This window comes from Camelus ferus, chromosome 12 (assembly GCF_009834535.1).
Source record: "Camelus ferus isolate YT-003-E chromosome 12, BCGSAC_Cfer_1.0, whole genome shotgun sequence".
NCBI classification, from domain to species: Eukaryota; Metazoa; Chordata; class Mammalia; order Artiodactyla; family Camelidae; genus Camelus; species Camelus ferus.
Genome location: NC_045707.1, coordinates 29,239,123 through 29,262,744, shown reverse-complemented (window position 1 = coordinate 29,262,744; position 23,622 = coordinate 29,239,123). Strand labels below are relative to the sequence as shown.

Genomic DNA, 23,622 nt, shown 5'->3' with positions numbered 1-23,622 from the left:
TGTGATAGTAAAACTATATTAAAGAAAATCGTGACAAAATTGTACCCATAGACAAACAGCTCCCATGTGGCTGGTGAGGAGATTACGGGATACCCTGCAATGAACAATTAATGAGTCTTCTCCCAGAGAGATGAAAGTAGGAGAGAGAGAGGGTTTCTTCTCATCCTTGAAGTTTCCTGGCTGGCTTTTATTTAGATGAATCTCGTTAGAGCAATTGTGATTTTAATTTCTTGTTCATGATAACCTAAGCAGAGTACTTCTACAGTCCTACCCTCATTGTGAAGCTAAGATTTTCTAAGTGTTGTGCTCTGTGGATGTTAAATGTTAGATGACCTCACCCAATGGCACCACACACACACATGCTCATACGAGATGGGTAAAGGGTCGGGGTCAGGCAGAAGAGAAACCATGGCCCATCTTCATGGGAGCACGGTTCTAGTGCTCATGTGCTGCTTCTCTGCAAGTGCCTGGTAGTTCTGTTTGCGATGTCATTGCCACAGACTGGTGGTATTACGTGTGCCCCCAGGAATCAATATGGGAAGTCCTTTTACAAAATTGCACTGCTGCACCCCAACGTTCATAGCAGCACTGTATACAATAGGCAAGACGTGGAAACAAGCTTAATGTCCATCAACTGATTGGATAAAGAAGCTGTGGTGCATTTATACAATGGAATACTACTCAGCCATAAAAAAGAATAAAATAATGCCATTTGCAGCAACATGGATGGATCCGGAGATCATCATTCTAAGTGAAGTAAGCCAGAAAGAGAAAGAAAAATACCATATGGTATCAGTCATATGTGGAATCTAAAAGAGAAAAAGAAAAAAGAAGACAGTAATGAACTCATCTACAAAACAGAAAGAGACTCACACACATAGTAAACAAACTTATGGTTACCCATAAGGGGGTAGGAAGGGACAAATTGGGAGTTTCAGTTTTGCAGATACTAACTACTGTATATAGAAGAGTTAAACAAGTTTCTACTGTAGAGCACAGGCAACAATATTCAATATCTTATAGTAACCAATAATGAAAAAGAATATGAAAAGGACTATATATGTGTAACGTATGACTGAAACATTACGCTTTACATCAGAAATTGATGCAACGTTATAAACTGACTATACCTCAATAAAAATAAATAAATAAAATTTTTTTTAAAAATTGCACTGCTGAGCTAGAGAGAAAGAATTAAAGACACATACATGATCAGCTGACTAAACAGAAGAGTGCTCTGCCCTCACCTTCTCTTTGGGACAGTAAGCACAGAGTGTTTTGTATAAGCAGTAATCTCTGTTAGCCAGAAACGTCAGTCATGCTTCTGAGGATAACTCGCGGACAACACCAGCCAAAGCTCGAACAGTGGGACAACGAGACTCCTAATAAGCTCCCGCTTTCCTTCTCTGCCCTGAACAGGTCCTCTGTGCTCCTTCCTGCTTTTATTTTCTTTCCTTTGGATACCTGTTTTTTCCCTCTGTCTGTTCTTTCCACCTCTGTATCTCTATACTTCACTTACCTTCTTTCTCTCCACACTAAAATATAAACACATTTGAGATAAATCTTTCCTCTTTTGCCTAAGATTCTTGGGTTTTCAGATAAGAAATTCCATAGGTGGTTGGATGCTGAGAACTCTAGTCGCCCACCTGCCTGTGGTACACTAAGACAGGACCTAAAATCGGCATGTTCAAGCCAAAAAGCTGTATTAAACCACTGCTAGGTTTTTAGGATTTTACACACACACACACACACACACACACACACACACACGTATGCTTGTATAAGGAGATTAGGCCTAAAGTGGGATTTGGGTTGATGAATCTCTGTAATTGCCCCAAATCTCTTCTAAGCCAGATAGCATCAATTTGAAAACTAATATTTACGTATGCCCATGCACAGGAAATGAGACAGATATGGTCTGGCAACGATTTTCCTCATTTATAACAAAAGTTACATATGGCCTGTCTCCTCGTTCTCTTTCCCTGTCTTTTCTTAAAATGGAAGTCTTTCATTAAATTGTGATGACTTCACTACTCCCCTATGGCCTCGCCTTGTTTCGCGGTCCCTCACCTTTCGGTCCGCGTGGCGTTTCCGGGCACAGTAAGCTGCTTTCTCACAAGCAGTCCCATAGCTGTGAGCCATCGCTCAGGGACAAGAGCAGATGAAGGTGGGAAGTTCCCTCTGGCTCCATTCCTCAGTCTTCTCATTCCTTGAGAAGCATCTTGATGAAAGCTGTGGATGCATTTCTGGCCCTGATATCAATCTGGATATCAAACAAATGTCCCGAGTACAATGGGATCTACCATCCAGTTGGCTCAGGTGGCTTTTATTTTGAAAAAGAAACAAAATTATATTTTAATGCCAGTTTTCTGTGACAAATTTATTCCATTCCACGTATGATTCTGAATGTAAATCTGCTTCTACAGCATATGATCTGCCCTCTCGAAATAAGAACATAATGCCAGGACTGGGGATCATAGCTCTGGTCATTCTGAGTTCACAGAGGAGACAGGAGAATCCTAACTATAAAGGGACTGAAATCATGCAAATATTAACCACTGTACATAAAAACAGACAAAAAACCAAATTTCTCCTGTATAGCACAGGGAACTGTATTCAGTATCTTGTAATAACCTTTAATGAAAAAGAAAATGAAAACAGATACATGTATGTACATGCATGATGGGGACACTGTGCTGCACACCAGAAATTGACACGTTGTAACTGACTGTACTTTAAAAATATAAAATAAACAAAGAGACTGAAATCAAACACAGCCATATTGTTTCTTGTTGGACCTCTAAGAATTAAAAATATATATGAGAGGGATAGCTTTTAAAATAGAACCATGTTTACTACTTTGGATTTCATTGTTGTGCATGAATTTTAATATATTCACTTTGTTTTGAAGAAAGGAGTCTTTCCTTTATGGGGGATTAAAATATAAGTAATCACCAGAATAATAATAACAACAATAGCATCAACAGTCATTGTGCCAACCTTGAGTACCTTCTGTATACCAAACACTTATTTAAACCCTTTACATATATTAACTCATTTAATCCTGTAACAGCCCTCTGAGAAAGGCATTATTATCTGCGTTTTAATAGAGGAAACATAATAGTAACATTGAACTAACATAAATGAGAAATGTTTAGACTAATGATAAGTAAAATTGAGATGAAGAATTTGGAAGTATGCATATATTCAAGTGAAAAAAAAAGGTAGTGATAATTATATTTCAGACTGCAAAGGTTAAGATAAATTGTGTGAGAACATCCAATTCAATCTCCTTGGGATCAATGTGCCTATAGGAGAGGGAAGATGAACGATTAGGCCCATAACTGATAGACAAATAGATGCATCACAGATATACTGCTAAGAATTACTATGAGACAGACACAAGCTCTCAAAACTCAAAGAAAAATAAAATTCTTCAAACCATTTCAAACCACATTTAATTGGGGGTAGGGGAGGTGTGATGGAATCCATCACTGCCAATGTTTATTTGAGGGGGAGAAAGGCCTTGGTTTCATTACAAAAATAGCTTTCAGATACATATTTACTAAAAAATATCCCATAGCATATCCTTCTCAGTCGTTAATCCTCAATGTGGAGTCGTGTTTTTATTTTCTAATTTGATGACTATTTTTGGAAAAAGAAAATGCACTTAAAATTTATAAAAGCTGAATTCCTTGTCCACATACGCAAGTGAAAAACTAAGGTGATATTCATTTGATCAGAGTAAGGAATTACAATGTGTGATTGTGTGATTCCTCACCCCCATAACTATTATAGTCTGCTTTCTTTGTTCTAAATATGAGTCTAGGAATAAGGATCATTTATTGTGGCACACAGTTGAGATTCCTGGGGTTTTTTCTGGATAATTACGTCTGTTCTCATGTATCAGCCAAAATCCCAGAGACCCACAAAAAGAAAACCTTAGCAGTCTACTTCATGCTTTTAAGCAGTTAGATTAATAATTTTTTTAATGATCAATGCAGCCACATTTTCTATCTGTTTAATTCATCAAAACAATTAATACTTATTTAGATAGAACTATTTGACCTCCTTAACTGAAATTTCTTTTCACCTATTTTGATTATGTTATGGATCAAAAATCTTCATTGTCTCTATGGATTTGAGCAATCCATTAAATAAATCTAAACTATCCAAAGGAAAAAAAAGTGCATTAATAAGAGCTAAATACATATGAACATGAAAATATTTAAAATACAAACTTTAGAAACCTTATTGTCTCTGTAGAATTTAGAAAAAAAAAGGAAAAAGATCTGTTTCAGATGCCACTAAAATCTTTTATATTTGATCCAAAATTTACTCAGGCTTGCTTTCTGTCACACAAACAGTCTTATACAAAAAAAAAAAAATTTTTTTTTTACTTTTTCTTAAGTTTTTTAAAATGTTAGCCTACTGAATTGATGAGCCTTAAGATATTTCACTAGTTTTGCTGTTTGAGGGAAACAGGCACATCTGAGAGAGGAGCAGGAGCATTGAGGAGGATGTTTCTGGTGAACTGTTCCTTCTTTTGATGAGTGAAGCCCTGAAAGATACCCTGAGAGTGGTTTGGGGCGGCCGAGTCCGAGCCACAGGCGAAGATGAGATGATTAAACGGAAACGCGCCCCGCGGCGGCCCCGCGGCCCCGCCCGGCGGAGAGGCGGCGGCGTTTCTCTAATTGGCTCGCCGCGCGCGCGGGATGACGGATTTCAGCCGTGGTGCTGCCGGGCCTGCTTCCCCAGCACCATTATCTCGGGGTGACACTTCCATTACTCTGAGCGCAGAAAGATGAACGTCACCTGTCAGGGGCTGGTTAATTGTGTGGCTAGATGTATGTTGCCAGGGCTCAGGCTGGACATTTATGAACATAACTGCTTCCTCTGATGTCCGCCATCCTTCGGGGATCGATACGGCTCTTACAGCGAGCGCGTAATTGAGTGAAGGCACTTACCACCGAGGGGCTGAAGATGAGCCCATTGTGTGAGCTTCATTGTCCATACATTTGCCATAAATGAGCTGATATTTGCCATTTATTGTGTGCAGCATGGTGGAAATGGAAACTAATGCGCCGCTTTCATTTGTTTTCTAGATAAATGGGGAAGACGTCCAGGACCGGGAGGCGGCCGTGGCACTGCTGTCGAGCGACGAGTGCAGGAGGATCGTGCTGCTGGTCGCACGGCCGGAGATTCAGGTCAGAACAGAGAGCAGGAGTCGTGAGACTGAACTTTACGTTCACTGTCTCTCTACTCCTCTGTAGCAAACCAGTGCCATCGATATTTGTAAACCCAGGGATACAAAATATAATTGAGTCATCTTTCCTAACTTGCCAACCTTATCAAAACAATGATAAGGAAAGATTCTCTTATAGTGCTGCACAGAGACGCAGCCAAACATCTTATTTAAAAAAAAAAAAAAGAAAGAAAGAAAAAAGAACCCAAAACGAAATCATTATTCTCACTTTCCACTTGCCAGTTATTTAAATTAATTCACAAGTGAAAAATGATTGACTTTGCATGATACTTAATTCTGTGTGGATCCTTGCTTTAGATTTCCTTCTAAAAATACTTAATTGGCATATTAAGATATCTTGAAAGAATCTCTAACAAGAGATACATTAGCATATCTAGCCATCAACTTAAATCTTGTCAGAGTAACTTTATCAAGTAAAGTAGCTTGCGTAGCACAGCGTGGTTCCATGATCATAAATGAATTTTTTCCAAGTTCAGTGTGACAAAAACATCTGTCCGGCCAAGAACAAACTGATAGCTTCTAAAGAAATCTTTTTTATATCTTTACAGTGGGATATGTCATGAAAGTAAAGGAGAGGTAATGGTCGAAGAAAAGTACTGTTGATATTTCTTTTTATATCCTTTTTATCCCCTACCACAATGCAGAGAGGACATTACATTGTCACCATTCTATCCATCTGTCAGCAGTTTGAGCAAAGTTGGTTATATCACCATTTGTCTTTCGGGTTATTGATCTGATATTTTTCAGACTCAGTAACTACCTACTATCTATAAATTACATTGAGTAAGTGTATTTCAGTGTCAGACCAGCTCCTGACTTGAATATAGTGGTTATAAAAGATCACCCTTTCCGCATATATTTCCTTTATGCCCTTGACCATTCTGAATGGTTCCCATAAAGCCTGCCATAGCCTAGGGCAGGATAAAGTTACACACCTGAGGTCTTAGGAGTGGGGAAGGAATTACACAGCTGGCCGGACTGCCTCAGAAGGAGTGATTTTTTAAAATATGGAAGAGACTGCACTAATTACCTGGAAATTTCGCAAAGCACATTTAATCTCACTGACCCCACTTTCTTGAAAAAGAACAGAATAAAGGCGCTAAATACATATTAGTGAAATTAATGGTAAATTGAAGAGAACTCAATAGTCATCTCTGTTGTAGAAAAGATATTTCGACTTTATAATGTGGTTTCCCTGCCCTTTCCCAAGTAACTGCTGGAGAACCTCATTAATTTAGAATTAAAGCATTTCCTTAACTATGCCACATAACAGCTATAATGGACTGTGAAAAGAACAGGAATTAATAACATAAGGCCAGATCCTGCTAATCTCTGATGGAAGACATATGCATAGTAGAACCAGTGGTGTTTCTGAATATCTGGCCACACTCCCGACCCAAAGGAGTCAATGTTGGCGGATAAATTTTCAAACAAGACTTCCCTTCCTTGGTTGATAAAAGATGGTAGTCTGACTCTGTCAGATATCATCCTGTCTGTCAAAATCAGGATCTGCATTAGTGTCTTGATCCTGGAAAAGCCATTGTGACACTGGAAGGAAGTTAATTGCTTTTAGAAAATCAGTTCCAGAAAAATAAGGAAAGAAAATGCATTTTAACATTGTATTCTTCAATGTAACTCAAGCTGTACATGCTCTAAGGTGGCAAAAAAAAAACCCAAAAACACAAAGAAACTTGTATTTATATCATCGTATTTTCCCATCAGTTTCAGTATTGCATTTTTGCATGTGTATTTTATTTAAGGAGAGTGTGGAAGTTTTTTGTGTGCTTTTTCTAGTCTTCTTTTTTTCAGTGTTTCAAATTCTGTCTACATTCTTGGAAATGATCTACAGAGTTGCTGGGGGCAGTATTGGGCAACCGTGCAATATTTTAAAATAACTCATTCCTTTCATTCCCTGTCAGCTTGCTTTCATTTTCTGCCCATTTTCTTCCGCAGACCATTAAAGATATTGCTCGTGTGTCCTTCTCCCCTTGGGACATTGGGGCAGAGAGGGCTCACCTAAGAACTTTAGGGTACTTCTGAGACGGTGCAGGTTGTTTTCTCTGAAATGACATGTGATCCTCTGCAGTGCAGAGAGATCTCCCATATACTAATGACAGCCCCCACCCCTTTCCCACAGCTCAGCTGAAGGGAAAGGTCTGTCTCTGCCACAGTGTTGGACTCAGACCACCCTGAATACATGTATTGGGGGAAAAGGGACGTACAACCGGGAATGAGTTAGCAAGAATACTCTCTCCTTACTTCTTGTGCTGTGTATTCCTCCAGCAGGGAGGAAAACTTTATCAAAGTAGAGATATATAATCTCCCAATGGCAATTCAAGGATCTGTGGGGTTCGTTAATAAGAAAAGAGTGATGAGGAATCATTAAATTTCTATCATTTGTTCTCCTTGTCTTCTCCACCCCCTCATTTACATTTCAGAAGACTCTGCTCCATCACTCACTGTATCAGTGCTGGCAAATATTTTGTTCTGACCCAATTGAAGTAAAATTCCTCAGTGTGCTTATAAAAACCGAACATTTCTAGCTTGAAGTAATTTCTTCTGGAATCTGGCATTTGCAGCTTCACGAAACCTAAAAGAAATTAAAACATGTAAAACTTGGACAATTACGAATTGGACTGAATTGGAATTTTCAGTCAGCTTCATTTTCATAGCTCATCTGCATATCAAAGTCACTGGGGTGGAACTTGGTCAAGTTATTCAGGCCACATTGAGATACATGAGGATGAATAAAGGCATTCACATTTTTGGCCCAGTCAAGTTGGAAGTAATCTAAGAACTAGGTAGCCTTTTGTAAATAAAAAGAAACCTATGGTTATCTTCATTTAAGGAATATGGTGCATCCACACTGCTGCCTCTTCTGGGCAGTTTAATGTCCGCTCAGGATTGTTTGTGCTTAAATTTTAGAAGTTCAGGTCTCTTCAAGTGACGCTTACTTTGTGTGTTCGGCGTTTGCCTGTCTGGTGGTGAAAACATCTCACCCTGTTGTCCATTTGGGCTCACTAGAAAGCTGCTGTTCCTTTGTCACACAGAATAAAGCAGAGTTTTGACAATAATTCAGTTAATTCAATCAGCGTAGACAGCTAATTTATGTAATCCAGCTCCAAAAACCCTCCTGGAGGCAAATTATCTGTATTGACTGTCAACACTTATCATATCAGCAAGGTAACCACCAGTTTGCCACTTCCCTCTGTATTGAGAAGCCAAAAGAATTTGTTCGGTTTAGTTTGTGTACGATTCCCAGAAGAATACCTGCCTTCAGCACCCACAGACAAAACCCTACGTGCTCCAGATGGCTCCGCCACCCTTCCGTGCAACGTTTAAGGTGGTTTTCCTTGGAATTGGGTCTGAAAAATGAATCCAAATAGTCATGATAAAACATCACTTTTTTTTTTTTGTGAATAACTTAGGATTTTCCTTTTTTTTCCTCCTCAAGTCAAATAAAGTTGCCTGTATTTGTGGGAAGCAACCATCTTGTTAACTTGAAAGTCAGCCACCTAAAAATCAAAAAAGAAGATGTGGGTAGCATCAGTGTGTGTGTTACTGGGTGGGGGGCACTTTGTGTGGTGTTGCTTTGGGGGGGGTGGTTAAGGAGAAAAGCCCGGTTGTCTCAGAGCCTTATTTGCACCACTGGAGTTCTCCGGGACTGCTGGAGGGATGAGCGTGACAGCTGCGGGTTATACAGTATGGTTTTCCTCCATTTTGAAAGATGGTAATGTTCTGTGCTGTGAGATCTACTCGGTTATGAGAGAAAATCCATAGCTCTGTTTCAGGACAGGATGAAAGGCGTGAGAGTCCAATTTTTTTAAATCACCTTTTCTTTCTTCTGAGGGGTGAACTATAGGAAGCTGGTATTCTGAAGAGAATCATTATGATAAAAGGAACTGGTCAGGCGCCACCATTTAAAAGTTTACCCTATCTTAGCACGGGCTCTCACTAGCCGAATGTAATGTACTAATGTATTCTTTTGCAGCTGGATGAAGGCTGGCTGGAAGATGAAAGGAATGAATTCTTAGAGGAGTTAAACTTGGCGATGTTGGAAGAACAGCGTAATGAAGCAGCGCAGCACCCTGCCAACGAGGTGGAGCAGGTAGGACCACGACCTGAGCGCCATCGTGTGAGATAATGCTAGTTCTTCCTTAAATGCATAAACATAAATGGAATCCAAAAACAAAATCAATGAGTTTGTTCAAAATCTCTGTAATGGTAATTTTTGAAAGCAAATGATCATCTCAAAGGAAGCAGAGGGAGTGAATACAATTTTTTTTTTTCTATTAAGACTATTTCTGGTTTGGGAAGCTTAGGGATCATTGTAGAGAGCGCCTCAGTATTCAAATGCTGACCCAGGGACAGTTTAACCTAAGTCAGAAATTTAGTAGTGAAAATGTATATGGCTTCTTAATATGCCAACTGGAGATAAACTATATCTCGTGAGGTAAACTGTCCCTCCAATTAAATTTGTATTTTAAAATATTAATGTGTCTATTTGGATATTTAGGCAACTATAGGAAGGTGATGATGTGATGGAAACCATCCATCTGATTTGTGTATTTGGTGTCGTGGTTACACCTTTATCCTCCTGAATTAGTAGTTCCATTTGAGATTATTGACATCATTTTGCCTTAAGGTCATATAGTCATTCAATGAAAAATTCTGAGCTCCTAATATGCTTCAAGTACCACATCTAATCCTGGGAATACAAAGAAAATGAGCAAAGTTCCTGCCTTTACGTAATTCATAACTAGTAACGGATCACAGTATGGTTTGCGGCCAACTGAGTTTTACAATTCTTTTCATTTCTGTTGTTGTGTTCCTGCTAAATAAAATCAAGATCAATAGAGCCTAGATTTTTTTTTTATGTTGGATTCATGTCATTCATCTGCCTGATACAATTTTACTAACACTTCTGCTGTCAGTCTGCTGAGTTGTCTAATTATCATCTATTCTCAACATTAATTCTTAACACACCCTAAAAGGTAATTAAAAAAAAAAAATCCTGGCAGGCTTAGGGACAAGAAACACAACATCCTTTCTGTTTCCCAAGCTGAATGATGAAATCCCTTGACAGGCTGGCATCCCATAACTGAAAAGGGTGTATGTGTATGTGTGTGTGTGTGTGTTTCTGCTCATGCACATGCTAATAAATTACTAAGTTGCAAACTACAGTCAACAGAGCCCTGTGTGCGACACTCAGTGCTCATCATGGATGCTCCGTGGCCGCTTCACACACGGTAGTTTGTGCTCAGAAGCAATGCTGCTACTTTAGTGATCACTTTTCAACGTAGGGAGGACAGATTGAAATTTTTATGTATGACTTCAATACTGGCCACAAATAAAGATGTTTTTTGGTGGCGGCTGCTGGTTACAAGCAAGAAAGTCCTTGCTCCAGGCTTTTTCTCTCTTAGATACAAAATGTGACCTGATACAGAATTGACAGGAGGATGCTGGAATAAAGAAAGAAGGGAGAAATCCTATCCACGTGAAGTGATGTGGTGTCAAATGCTGCGTACTCATCAGACGTAATACAAATGTTAGGTCTTTTGAGGTAACACTAGATGTCCCTGAGGTTAGATTTTCACTGTGTGGAAAATTTTTCTTCACCGTGAGACTGAAAAATGATGAGAAGTACAGAAACCTTTAAAAGTCCTTTGCCCTTATAAACAATAATGCTACATTAGAAATGTCTTGGTAGAAACATGGCCTGTCACTAAAATAATTCCATAGGGAAATGATAAATGACAGAGTAGCATTACTTTAGAAACCAGGAACTCTAGGTCTGAGATTAGAAAACTCTTTTGATTTTCACATTTGCTCCGAAACCCATGACAAAAGAAAGGGAAAATTCAATTAAAAATGAATATCCGTATTTAAAAACTAAAATATAAACCTGTCAGAAAGTTTCACTTCACATGCTGCCTTTGGCCCTGTGATGGTTATTGATGTATTCGGCAACACCCCCTATAGCATAATTCGTATCATTTATACTGCATGGAAAATAAGAAAAAAAAAATACTAGCCTTCTGGTCTTTTTTCAGCTTACGGCTGGATATGAGAAAAATATAAACGTAAATAATGTGATCCATAAACTCAAATGTCCAACATCAATATCAATAACTCTGGGAGTTTTATGGCACAGTGTACAGATGTCCCCACGCTTGACGCTATTGTCAGCTTACAGCGAGGGGCATGTATCAAGCTTTCTTTTGTTTGTTACAATTACTTAGGCATAACATTATTTTTATCAGCAAGATATTTGAAATCAATCTCTGACTGTATGTCAATAAAAAGTAAATAACTAAAAATAAATCAATCTCAGTATGTTTTCAACAAATGAGGAAAAATATTTTAGGGAAAGGTTGAGAATCCAAGAAGAACGTGATATATGCCCATGGTCTCCTCACCTCCAGTTCATTATATTTTGTTCTGCCATTGCTTATGAGAAAGAAAACAAAAATTATCTGTCCCTTTCAGACCTGTTTTACCTCTTATCACCCATTCTGTCCTTCTTTGCCACTAACAAGCTTAATTATGTTTAATTCTATGATTTCCTGCTAGAGGAAAATGAATAAATACATATAAAAAATAGTGAGTAAGCTTAGACATAGGGAAGATGCCATCTAGAACCTGCCACGTAGACGTCTGTGTGAGAAGTGATGGAAGGGGGTGTAACTTCACCCTGTGCACAGGGAAAGAACTAGACATGCGTCTCCTTAGGACAACGGCAGGTGATTGTTCTGCATGAAAGCCAAAAAGCACCAGGGAGTCAAGTTTACATATATATTCACCTGTGTATCTCAGAATACACATTTTGGCGTCATGCTCACATCTGGCCATCAGGGCTCCTCAGACTTTCATGGGAACGGTCACTGTACTCTCGGTTTAATAAAACCCACCTTTGAAGGAATTGTTGGTTAAGAGTAGAAAAATCTTTTAAAGTAAGCCAATTGAGTCCTAAGACCTCATTGGTCCTTTTGAGCAGCAAGATTTGGAGATGCACTGAGGTCAAAATACATGTATCCAACAATATGGCATCTCGGACATGTGAGAAACCCTGGCCCTGGGACGTGTCCCTGGCCTCCTTGGCCTCTAGAGTAAGAAACGAGATCCATCTGGGATTGTTTGCTCATCTGCAGACGGGAGGACTTGGGCTCCATACTAACCTATTCCTGAAATATTGTGAGGTTTGGCTAATCATGATCAGTGTATTACTAGATCCAACAAAGCTTCATCTGAACTTGAGAAAAGTTCAGAAAAAAAATACAGTAACAAGATGATGTAGCTTTTGAACTCCAGGCCTTTGTATTGCTGACGACCATTTAGGCATTCTGTCTTACTCATCCTTCTGTGTGTCCTTTCCCCATCCTTTTTGTGTGTGTGTGTTATCACCTCAGAAACTCATAAAGTCACCTCATTTACACACCTTTGCTCCAGCTTCCCAAGTAAGAGAAAATCTTAAGCCAAGAATGTGTCCTGTTTTATTTATCCTCAAAGTGTGTACCATAGCCCTATCCAAGCCGCTTTTGTTTTCTTTCTTTCAAAGCATAAAAAGCTGCCGTGAGCTAACTGCCTTTATTTCTAAAATTGTTATGGAGACTAAAAATGAGAGCAGCTTTCCAGGAACTGCGCTTTTGCCAAGGAGCACTTTTTTTTTTTTTTTTTTTTGAAAGCAAGTTTTTCAACAATGGGTGTTTTCCAAAATAAGTAACTTTCTTTGTTCTCGCAACTTTCTCTCCCTAGCCAAAAAAGCAAGAGGAGGAAGAAGGAACAACAGACACGGCGACATCCTCATCCAACAACCACGAGAAGGACAGCGGGGTGGGGCGCACAGACGAAAGCTTGCGCAACGATGAGAGCTCAGAGCAGGAGAACGCAGCCGAGGATCCCAAGGGCACCTCTTTGAAGAGCAAGCGAGAGCTGGGGCAGAGCCAAGACACCCTGGGAAGCGTTGAACTTCATTGCAACGAGAGCTTCGTGTCTGGTGAATACGTTGACTCGGACTGTATTGGCAACCAAGATGAGGAGTGTGAAAGATTTCGGCAGCTCTTGGAACTCAAGTGCAAGATTCGGAACCATGGAGAGTATGATCTGTATTACTCCAGCAGCACAGTAGAATGCAATCAAGGGGGTCAAGAGGGAGTGGAGCATGAGCTCCAGTTGCTTAATGAAGAACTAAGAAACATTGAACTTGAGTGCCAGAATATCATGCAGGCTCACAGGCTCCAGAAAGCCACCGACCAGTATGGAGACATCTGGGCATTGCATGACGGAGGATTCCGAAATTATAACACCAGCCTCGACATGCAAAGGGGAAAACTAGATGACATCATGGAACACCCAGAAAAGTCAGACAAAGACAGTTCCAGCGCTTACAACACAGCAGAAAGCTGCAGAAGCACTCCACTCACTGTGGACCGTTCTCCTGACAGCTCGCTTCCCAGAATGATCAACCTCACCAATAAGAAAAACCTGAGAAGCACAATGGTGGCCAGCCAGTCCCTGTCTGGACAGAGCGGTAAAGAGTCGACCTCCACCAAAGCCAAAACCACCGAACAAGATTGCGGCGTTGAAGGCAAGGAGAAGATTTCAGAGAGCAACAAGCTTTCTGATCAAGAGAAGACAGGCAGTGACCGCATCCCTTACCTCTCCCCTTACCACAGCTCCTCCTACAGGTGTGCGAACATCCCAGCCCACGCCCGCCACTATCAAAGCTACATGCAGCTGATTCAACAGAGATCTGCCGTCGAGTACGCTCAGAGTCAGCTCAGCTTGGTGAGCATGTGCAAAGAGTCCCAGAAATGCTCGGAACCCAAGATGGAATGGAAGGTGAAAATCCGGAGCGACGGGACCCGGTACATCACCAAGAGACCCGTGCGGGACCGCATCCTGAAGGAGCGTGCCTTAAAGATCAAGGAGGAGAGGAGCGGCATGACGACCGACGACGACACCATGAGCGAGATGAAGATGGGGCGCTACTGGAGCAAAGAGGAGAGGAAGCAGCACCTGGTGCGCGCCAAGGAGCAGCGCCGCCGCCGGGAGTTCATGATGCGCAGCCGCTTGGAGTGCCTCAAGGAGAGCCCTCAGAGCGGCAGCGAGGGCAAGAAGGAGGTCAGCATCATTGAACTGAGTCACAAGAAGATGATGAAGAAGAGAAACAAGAAAATTTTGGACAACTGGATGACAATCCAAGAACTGATGACCCACGGGGCCAAGTCCCCCGATGGCACGCGAGTCCCCAATGCCTTTTTGTCAGTTACCACTGTATGACGCAATGGGTGGAATGCAGCTGATCTTAAGAGGGTGCTACCAGTTTGGGTAGAGGATGCTTGCCTCGTTCAATGTGGCGTTTTTATATATATTTTGTGACTCTTTATAGTTTAAATTTTTTGTAAGCAAAAATACCTGGTAATTTTTTCATTTCTTTTTCATACACTGCTCCCTTCTTTTTGGCTGAGATTTTTCTTTACCTTGTGATATATTCATATGACCCATTTATATATAAAAACAAACAAAATGAAAGAAAACAGAAAAAAAAAAAAAAAAGAACCCAAATACTGAGGAGCCGATTAATTTCCTATTTTTAATGTATCTATTGTAAGTTAAGATCTGGATTTATTTCTCTAGTTTACTTGTTTTCTACTTTAATAACAACTCAATGCCAAAACATTTCTACGCTTGATTCTTGGCATAATCTGTATGAAGTCAAACCTGTTAATAAATCATGTGCCACATCTTGTCTTACACATAAAAACCACCTCTTTTTAACATCCCATTGTACATTTAACACATAAATGGCCGTTGTCTTTGTCACAGTAAAGTGTAGGTGAACAACCTTCCTGTGGTTTGTAGTGACATTGGTCATGTAGCTAGATAGTTGTGGTAATTGTGACAATAAAAGAGAAATAAATTATTGACTATCCCTAAGAAAAGCAAGGAGTGTTTTATTTCCATTGCTCACTGTGGTTACCAGATATAAATTAGTCACATGTGTATACTATTTAGAGGACTCCTCATTGTGGATTATAAAATGTGTACATTTTCTATCACTTTTTTTTTCCTATAAATCATCCTGAAATACTTTCCACAGGTCATTGTGTCACATATTCTTACCAGAATTAAGTTACATAACGTAGGTAGAGCATCTAACAGATGCTGGCTAAGCATTCAATAAACATGAGTTCATGCTCTTCTTGACTGCCACCCATGCAAGGAAAAGCCAAGAATAATTTAGGGAAGACATGGAGAGAGAGGGTCGGAGAGGTATCTGAGGTCGTTTATAAGGGCACCATCTGTATCAGTCAGCTCCAGCTGCCGAAACAAGATACCATAGACTGTGTGGCTTAAACAACAGGAATTTCTTTTTTGTTCATTTGTTTTGTTTTCTTTTGTTTTTTAAGTTCTATTTATTGTGGTATGGTTCCTGTACAGTAAACTACTCATATTTCAGATGTGCACTTTGATGAATTTTGATAGATGCATGCACCAGTGAAACCGCCACCACAGTCAAGATAGCTAACATTTCCATCACTCCCCAAGAGGTGCAATTTTTGAATTTCCAGTTGGAACTTCTATCTCACAGTTCTCGAGGCTGGGAAGTCCAAAGTCGAAGCACCAGTGGATTCAGCTCCGGGATGAGGGCTCTTTAGCTGTTCTGCAAATGGCCTCCTACTTGCTATGTCCTCACATGGTAGAGTGGAAGACTGGAAGCTCTCTGGTGGCACTGCTTTTAAGGCCACTAATCCCATCATGAGGGTCCCACCCTCATGACCTCATCTAAACCTAATTACCACCCAAAGGCCCCATTTGAACTACCACCCCATTAGGGGTTAGAGCTTCAACATAGGAATTTAGGGCAGAGGGAGACACAGTTCAGTCCATGGCACTATGTGCATTTATTTAGTTCATTATTTGGAAATAAATTTTTGGAAACTATCTTTTCAATAATTTTCCATCTAGTCAACTATAAATGCCTTACGTGCCAGTTTATTAAACAGTGAGATTGTTAAATTATCAGATAGGTTTTTTAAATCTAGTGTTTCATCATACAAACAAAAACCATATCACATATCGATCACCTTGCCCCTAGAGTGAAAGGCCAGATCAAAGCATGCACGTATACATGAATTTGATCAAATCTACATTCAACCCAAGAGGTTAACATAATAGAGATACAACATGTGAACAGTTTGAAAGCTTCTTTCCTGTTTAAAAACCTACAGTGGCTCTTTACTAGCTCTTGAATCAGACTGATGCCTCCGCTTTATATTCAAGACCCACCATTAACCTGCCCACGTTGCCTATTGCCTAGTCTTCTTTGTAGAGTTTCTCTGAGTTACTCCTGGCTCCTTAAGAGCCTTCCCGTTTTCACTGAAGTTACCTTATGCTGTTCTCCTGTCTGGGGTTTCTCTGCCAAACCCTATACCTCTCTTAGAAGGTACTCATATAGACATTTTCTCTTTGGAATCTGTTTTGATGATACCCAATTTTCTCTGCATTTTGGCATATGCTACGATGCACCTGCAGTTTATTTTACCTGTGAAATTTTAGCCTTTTGTTATTTGAATCACATACACAGAATTTATCATCTCTCTGCATAGATTTTAAGTTCGTGGAGTTTGGCCCTTGTGTCCCCCTTGTCTTTGTCACCCTCTGGTAGAATTACCACCTAAACATGCTAGTTGAGTTAAATCATTTTATTCATTTATCTCACATATTGGTTCTTTTGTTACTGTTTTCCTTACTCGTCTACCCTTCTGAGTTCTTACCTTTTGAATTGCTATCCCACAGATGGAAAGAAATGAATCTTATTTACATATAAAAAGCCAGAATAAAAATTTTAAGATAGTGAGAGTAATGGCAACTTAAGGCAACTGAAAAAGTCATCACTTCTAACTTTAACCATTGTTTTTTTTACTGAAGTATAGTCAATTTAATCCAGTTGATAAAACTATTCTGAGCACACCTACAGTTAACTTTGATCAAATGGTTTTGAATAAAAATGCTCAGTTCTCTCCTGACCTAATGCCTGTGGTTACTGTTTATCCTCTTGATAGAACCGAGTATAAATATTCATTGAATTCAAGTTATACCTACAGAGAAATGTGATTTGGAACCAACACAGATTTTTTTTTCCCAGAGGAAACATGTACACACTTGCCCAAATGCAGTGTTTCCTAATTTCCCAGTTTAATTTTATTTTTATTAAGGCCAAGTGTTCTTGCCAGTTTTTTTTTTTAATGTGATGTTGGTGTTTCATGTCTGTGTTTATACAATTCTACAAGTTGAGAAATGTCTTTTTCAAAAATCAGTGAAAATCTGAAAAGTGTTATGTTTTATCTTTCTACATAACATACCTTTGTGCTAAACATGCCTTTTCTTTTTTAGTAAGTGAATAATAAACCTGCTGCTCAGCAAAGAAAAAAAAATTGGTTATATGTGAGATACTTTATTTCGGTGCAGAAGAAATATGTGAATATGAAGAGGAAAAATATTTTTACTTGGGCTTATTTGAAATTCCATATCTTTTAATTGACATTGGTGTTGGGATCCATATGTGAATGACCTAAGGGGTGGGGGGTAGACAACAATGTCTGTTCTATGGGCATGTCTTCACTGGATGCTATAAGGAAGGTTCTTGCTGCCATCTTACTTTGTGCAGCTTGTTCCTTTATGACCACATAACATGGACTGAGAGGGGACTCTTCTAACATAACCTTTCCATCGCTACGTACTGATTTAAGCCATGTCTTGCTGGTGTGTCTAAATCTTCCATCTAAACACATGTGTCTGCCTCCAGTAGGCTTCAGCTCTCCATTTCAAATTATTTGTTTTGCGATGGTGCCACTGTTCCCCTGCTCTTTTACCCTCATCACCTGAGTCTTCTCGAACTTCTCTTTTACAGGGCAAGTCACAAAGCAGTGTGGGAGGGGTTCCGAGATGGCAGAGTAGAAGGATGGAGAGCTTTCCCTCTCCCATGATTACATCAAAATTTACATCTAAAAATGGATTAACTTGAACAGAATACTTTCAAAACGGTGTGAACTTTGATTCAGAAGATGTCAGGTTGCCTCCAACACCCTTACCCAATCACCTTTTGGGCTAGACTGTCTCTTTTCCGTTACCTGGACAGATCTGGACCTGCTCTCCCCGCCCTCTTTCCAATCTCTCCTTCCTCACTGTGCTCAGATACCCTCAGGAGTATTTCCTGAGCATGGGATAAAACCTGAGTGCCTGCAAGACTTATCCAGGACTTCCATAATTTAACCTTAACCTTTTTTCCCCCATCTGACCCCATCTGACCTCACACTTCTCTCCAGGAAGAAGTCCCAACTCAGACATCATGAAAACTGTGCTTTGAGTAGATGAATAATTGGCTACACCTTCAAACTAATATTCTTCAAATTTTAATTAAAATTAAAATTTTCTGTTCTATTAACTTATACTCTATTAGTTAGTTAATTTCTGGTTTTTTGTTTCTGTGAATAATGATTAATATAATTGATATAATACAACTAATACAATAATGCAATGATTATTAAATTATTTCTATTAATTTTCCATTAATAAAGTTGAGCATGGCAACAGGTTCACCGACTAATTCTCTTCTTTAAAAATTAAAGTACAAAAAATGTTTCCCAGTAAGTTATTTTCCATTAACCTGAAGTTTGTGTTCTACGTCCAGTTTTTCACTGTTAGTTTCCAAAATGTATGTCTTTGGAGGTACATTAAAAGGACTTAGAATCCAGATAAACCATTTTACCCTGTAAATATGCATGAAATGTTCTCAGAATTTCAGTGATTAGTGACTACAGCAAGCCACTGACAAAAATAATTTTGACCACAGTAGTCATCTATTAAGGAGTATTTGGAGATTTTGTGTTCTTTTTGGTTTTTGCTGTTTCTACTCAAGTATGCTACCCTTTCCAGCAGGACCAGTTTCCATGGTAGCAGGTTGATAAATCTCTTCACAGAGCGGAGTAAATGGTCCCACAGAGCTGATTATTTAGGGGATGTTTTTGTGCCTACTGTCCCAACCTGCTTCTGCTTTAGTCAGACAGGACTCCCCAGTTTTTCAAACAAGCCATTCGCAGTCCCAACACCTCTCTGCTTGTGGGGTTTTGCACGTTAAATAAACCCTTCTCCTGTCCCTGTCTAAGGTTTGCCATCTCTCCAAGAGATTTTCCCTAATTCTTGCAAACTGTCACTCTTATTTCTGAACACTCATCAATGATACTGTCTTACTCACTTGGCTTCCTGCCCATTAGTATCTATTATTTGTTTCCATAATGCATCTCTCATGCACATAGCGTGTTGCACAGTGAACGACCATTGCCACCTATGTCCTTGTGGTGTTTCTTCTGTTTTACCAAACAATGGCTGCCCAGGATTTTGGGTGCCATGCATTTTTTACATATCCCAGCCAACAGTGTTTTGTTGCAACAAGCATGGCTCTTGGGTTCATCACCATCTATAAACTAGAGTCCTGCTTGTTACTCAGTATCCTGCTACATGTTTTTAACTTATTAGTAGCCACTCCACTCTGCACATACTAGGTTTGTGTTCTTAGGAAAGTTGCTTAGGCTGGCAGCTGCTTGTTACAGGAGAGATGATTATAACCTTTTTCATAGGTTGGGAATTAAGTGAGTTAATACATGTAAAGAAGCCTGAAGGCTGCTGGCAGAGTGGGCATTCAGTTAATATCAGCTATTATTTCTATTTACAGACCTGCAAGCTGTGGCTAATATAACTTTCATCATCTGCCACAAATTCCAGAACTACTAAACTATAGATTCTGGATTCAAATCTGTGATGGTCTGCTGCCAAAGTTTCTCTTCCTTCTAGTAGCTGCAGCCTGTATATTAATTAAGAATGGACATCAGAGTTAATAACAACTTGTTCACTGAGTGCCATCTGTCCTGCTTCAAACAGAAGTCAAGATGCTGCCACTATTTTCTCTGTCATCATATGTGCTGGCTTTCTTCATTTTGTTCTATTTTATCTGTCAGCCTATTTTTGGAATTGAGTGTTGCCTATGGCAGGGATCATGGCAGTAGATTTTGTTTTTGATCAGTGAGCCTGTGATGGTTTCTCTAGAGCTAACCAGTACGTAACTACATTCTGCCTCAACTTTATTAGCTCCCCTTTCCACAGTGCTGCCTGCCACGTCCACGATCAGAAAGGTGACACTGTTGTAAAGAACCTCTTGGGTATCCATTTACAGGACTGTCCATTTATAGGACTGTCACGAATACTTAAATTCTTGTATTTTAATAGGAACCATTGTCAATGCTCGATATCCAACTCTCAAAGGTGTTTGAATAAGCAATTTATTAGACCAAGACTCTTATTCAACTTTGATGGTGATAAGAATAGATTAGGTAAGATGCAACTTTCCAATATACCCTGGAAAATTTGGGAAGTACTCTGGGAAGCAAAGCCTACTCAGATGTTTCCAGAAACTAGTCCTATCCTGATGTTCTCACTATGGTAGGGTCTGTGGGTATAGTATAGATCACTATTGGTGTCCATTTAATTTAGCCTGACTTGATTTTTGGAACAGAACGTTAATCAGAAAATCAATCAGATGGAGGACACACACACAAAAATAGAAGTGGTGCAAAATAGTCAAGAGAAGGAAATGTGTTTGTGAGCCTAGAATGTTCACTGGGTCAGATGTTTTACATGGGTCATTAATAAACTTCTTGTCTTGGGACAATGAAATGTGAGCACATGAAAAGAACTCTAACTATATAATGCAGTCAGTATATGGAGTGAGAAACACAGGAGGGTTACGAAGAGTGAGGGCTTCCTATGGGTGGTCACCACCTTTGGGAAGCCTTCCCTGATCTCTCAGCCTTGAGTAATAATCCACCCAAGGGACAATTCTCATCAATTCTGTGACCTTTAGCAAGTTGTGCCCCTTCTTTGAGCCTACATCTTCTCATGTCTAAAGTGATAATATTGGACTAAATGCTCTCCAACACCCATTTTATTTCTAACATTCTAAAGATTGGCAATAAATAATGAAACATTTTATTACAAATATCCCTTGTTGCAGCCATTGCACAACTTGTTAGGGATCCATCTTAAGTAACTTCATCATCTACCAGTGGAGAAAACAAGCATATTCTCAAAAGGAAAGACAAGAAAAGCAATTCATTGGTGTGAAATAATGCCTGCTTCCTCCTTCCCTATTTACCAGCTGCCACATCACATGCTTTCTTTCTAGAAAAGTTTTTCATGGTGATTAGCGCCCTCTATATATGCATTCTACCCTCTAGAACATCACAGAGTTGTGCTTTAGGAGAGAGACCTGAATCTGCTGACACTTACATATTTACAGAGAAGATGAGAAGGAGAAGGGACCGTCCACCACCTGGATAACTCTTGACTTTGCAGTCAAGGTTACAGCCCTCCTAGCATGAGAAAGCTCATTGCTGGGCTACTTGAGAGAGAGCCTCTGTGGTCATCTGGCAGACATGCTAACTAATTCCTCCATAGGATGTGTGGAGTTGAATTATGAGAAGTGTGGGGGAGTTAGGCAGGAGCCAAGTCAGGAAGGGCTTCAAATGTAAAGAAGTAAGGGAGTTCAAGTGATCAAATGTATGTTTTAGAAAGAGCAGTGAGTTAGCAATTTAGGACTTACACTGGGCGGGGAAACATTTGGAGGAAGGTTGTTCCAATGGTACAGGAGAGAAGAGACAAGAGCTTGAACAAAGGGTCAGTGACTGCAGAGAGAGGATTTGATGGGTGCTAGGGATTAGGGTTACTGATTTAGCAACGAAAATACAGGACAGTTAAATTTTAATTTCAGAAAAACAGTGAATGTTTTCCATTGTGAGTGTATGTTGCAAGTTTGGTTCAAATTTTGCAACCCAGTTATTTATGAAAGTAAAAATTTTTGTTTTCAGAGACTTAATAAATATTAGAATTTCAGCTGAAGGATTATGAACCTCATTTACATCAATGATAGCATAACTGAACAACCCCTTTTTACCTAGTATCATCTCTTATTAGCCCATGAAGTGTCTCCTTTTTCTTTTGATTGTCCTCTTTCCTAAAGAGAGTAGTAGTTCATTGAATTGATATATTTATACCATAAATGTATTAATCTATCACTGATTTATGTATATTTTGATTGTCTCTAACCTTTAACTATTGCAATCAATGCCTTACTTAATAACCTTATAAATATATCATTTCATGCATGAGTGAGTGTATCTCAGATAAGGTTTTAGAAGTGAAATTACTATGGCTATGGGTAAATATTACCCTTCCACAGAGATGGCACAATTTTTATTTCAACTGCTACCAACAGAGTATGAAAGGTCTCTTTTCCCCTATTTTCTGGCTATGACATTTTGGGCCTGTTTCCCTTCCTGTACTCTGCAGATTCCCATAGGTTATGTGTCCCAAAGCTTTCATGCCAGCTGGTCTCAATCAAGAGAGGCAATGATGGAAGAATGAAGGACAAGAAAAAGGAAAAACTGTGGCATTTTTCCACTTTCAGGAGGATATCCAAATTTTTGTGGGACCTGTGGCTTAAATGCTCAAAAGTTGGAATTAGAAAAATAAATTTTAAAAGTATGAATTCAAAATTAGACACAAAAACAAATACAGTATTTAGAATGTGAAAAGAAAAAGCAAACAGCTACAAATTTTGAAAAGCTTACAAATAGCATATCACAAAATTTTTTAATTTATATTTTTCTTATCTGTCAAACACATATTTAATACCTATTCCTCCTCTGTTTTTGTCTATTCTTCAATTTCCTCTTTAGATGACTGTTATTTTGTGATATATCAGTGTGGTGAGAATAAAAAGATAATTCAGTGTTTCCTTTATCATCATTGATCAAAATTGTTTGATTACTGAGAGTTTAAAATATTTCATTTTCTTAACTCATTATTGATAACATCAACTAAATTTTTAAAATTGTTTTGAATTTGAGGGAAGCCTCTTTTAAGCTTCTTCCTTACATAAACTGAAAAACATTTTAAAAATTACCCTAGATTTTCTTTTAACTTTGTGTATTTCTGCCCACTACTCACATACTTTCACTGCTAGGAAGTGAAGGATAAATTCCCACCACAATACAAACTCTTGGCCCTTTTGCTTTGTATAATGTCTCATGGTGAGTTAGGAGAGAGGTATTTCTACTAACGAGGCTAAGACAGCTAGAAATGACCTAATTATACACATAACGAACTGTGAAACACAAACACATATCCCAATAAACTGAAAATAAATATATTGCCAATTCATCTTCACTTTGGTCTGAGCCCCAAAATGTCCCATGGCTATTAATTCTATCACCACCTGAGATGAAGGGAAATATGAA

General features: G+C 39.2%; 1 protein-coding gene across 1 annotated transcript in view; it reads left to right on the top strand.

Moving 5' to 3' along the window:
- The window catches only part of PDZRN4 (PDZ domain containing ring finger 4), a 325,397-nt gene extending 307,691 nt beyond the window's left edge, over positions 1 to 17,706 (top strand). Inside the window, 3 exon segments of the mRNA XM_032493299.1 lie at positions 5,106 to 5,207; positions 9,258 to 9,374; positions 13,022 to 17,706. Coding sequence (XP_032349190.1) covers positions 5,106 to 5,207; positions 9,258 to 9,374; positions 13,022 to 14,548 — 1,746 coding nt within the window. The 3' untranslated portion in view covers positions 14,549 to 17,706.
- Positions 17,707 to 23,622: the final 5,916 nt, after the last annotated feature.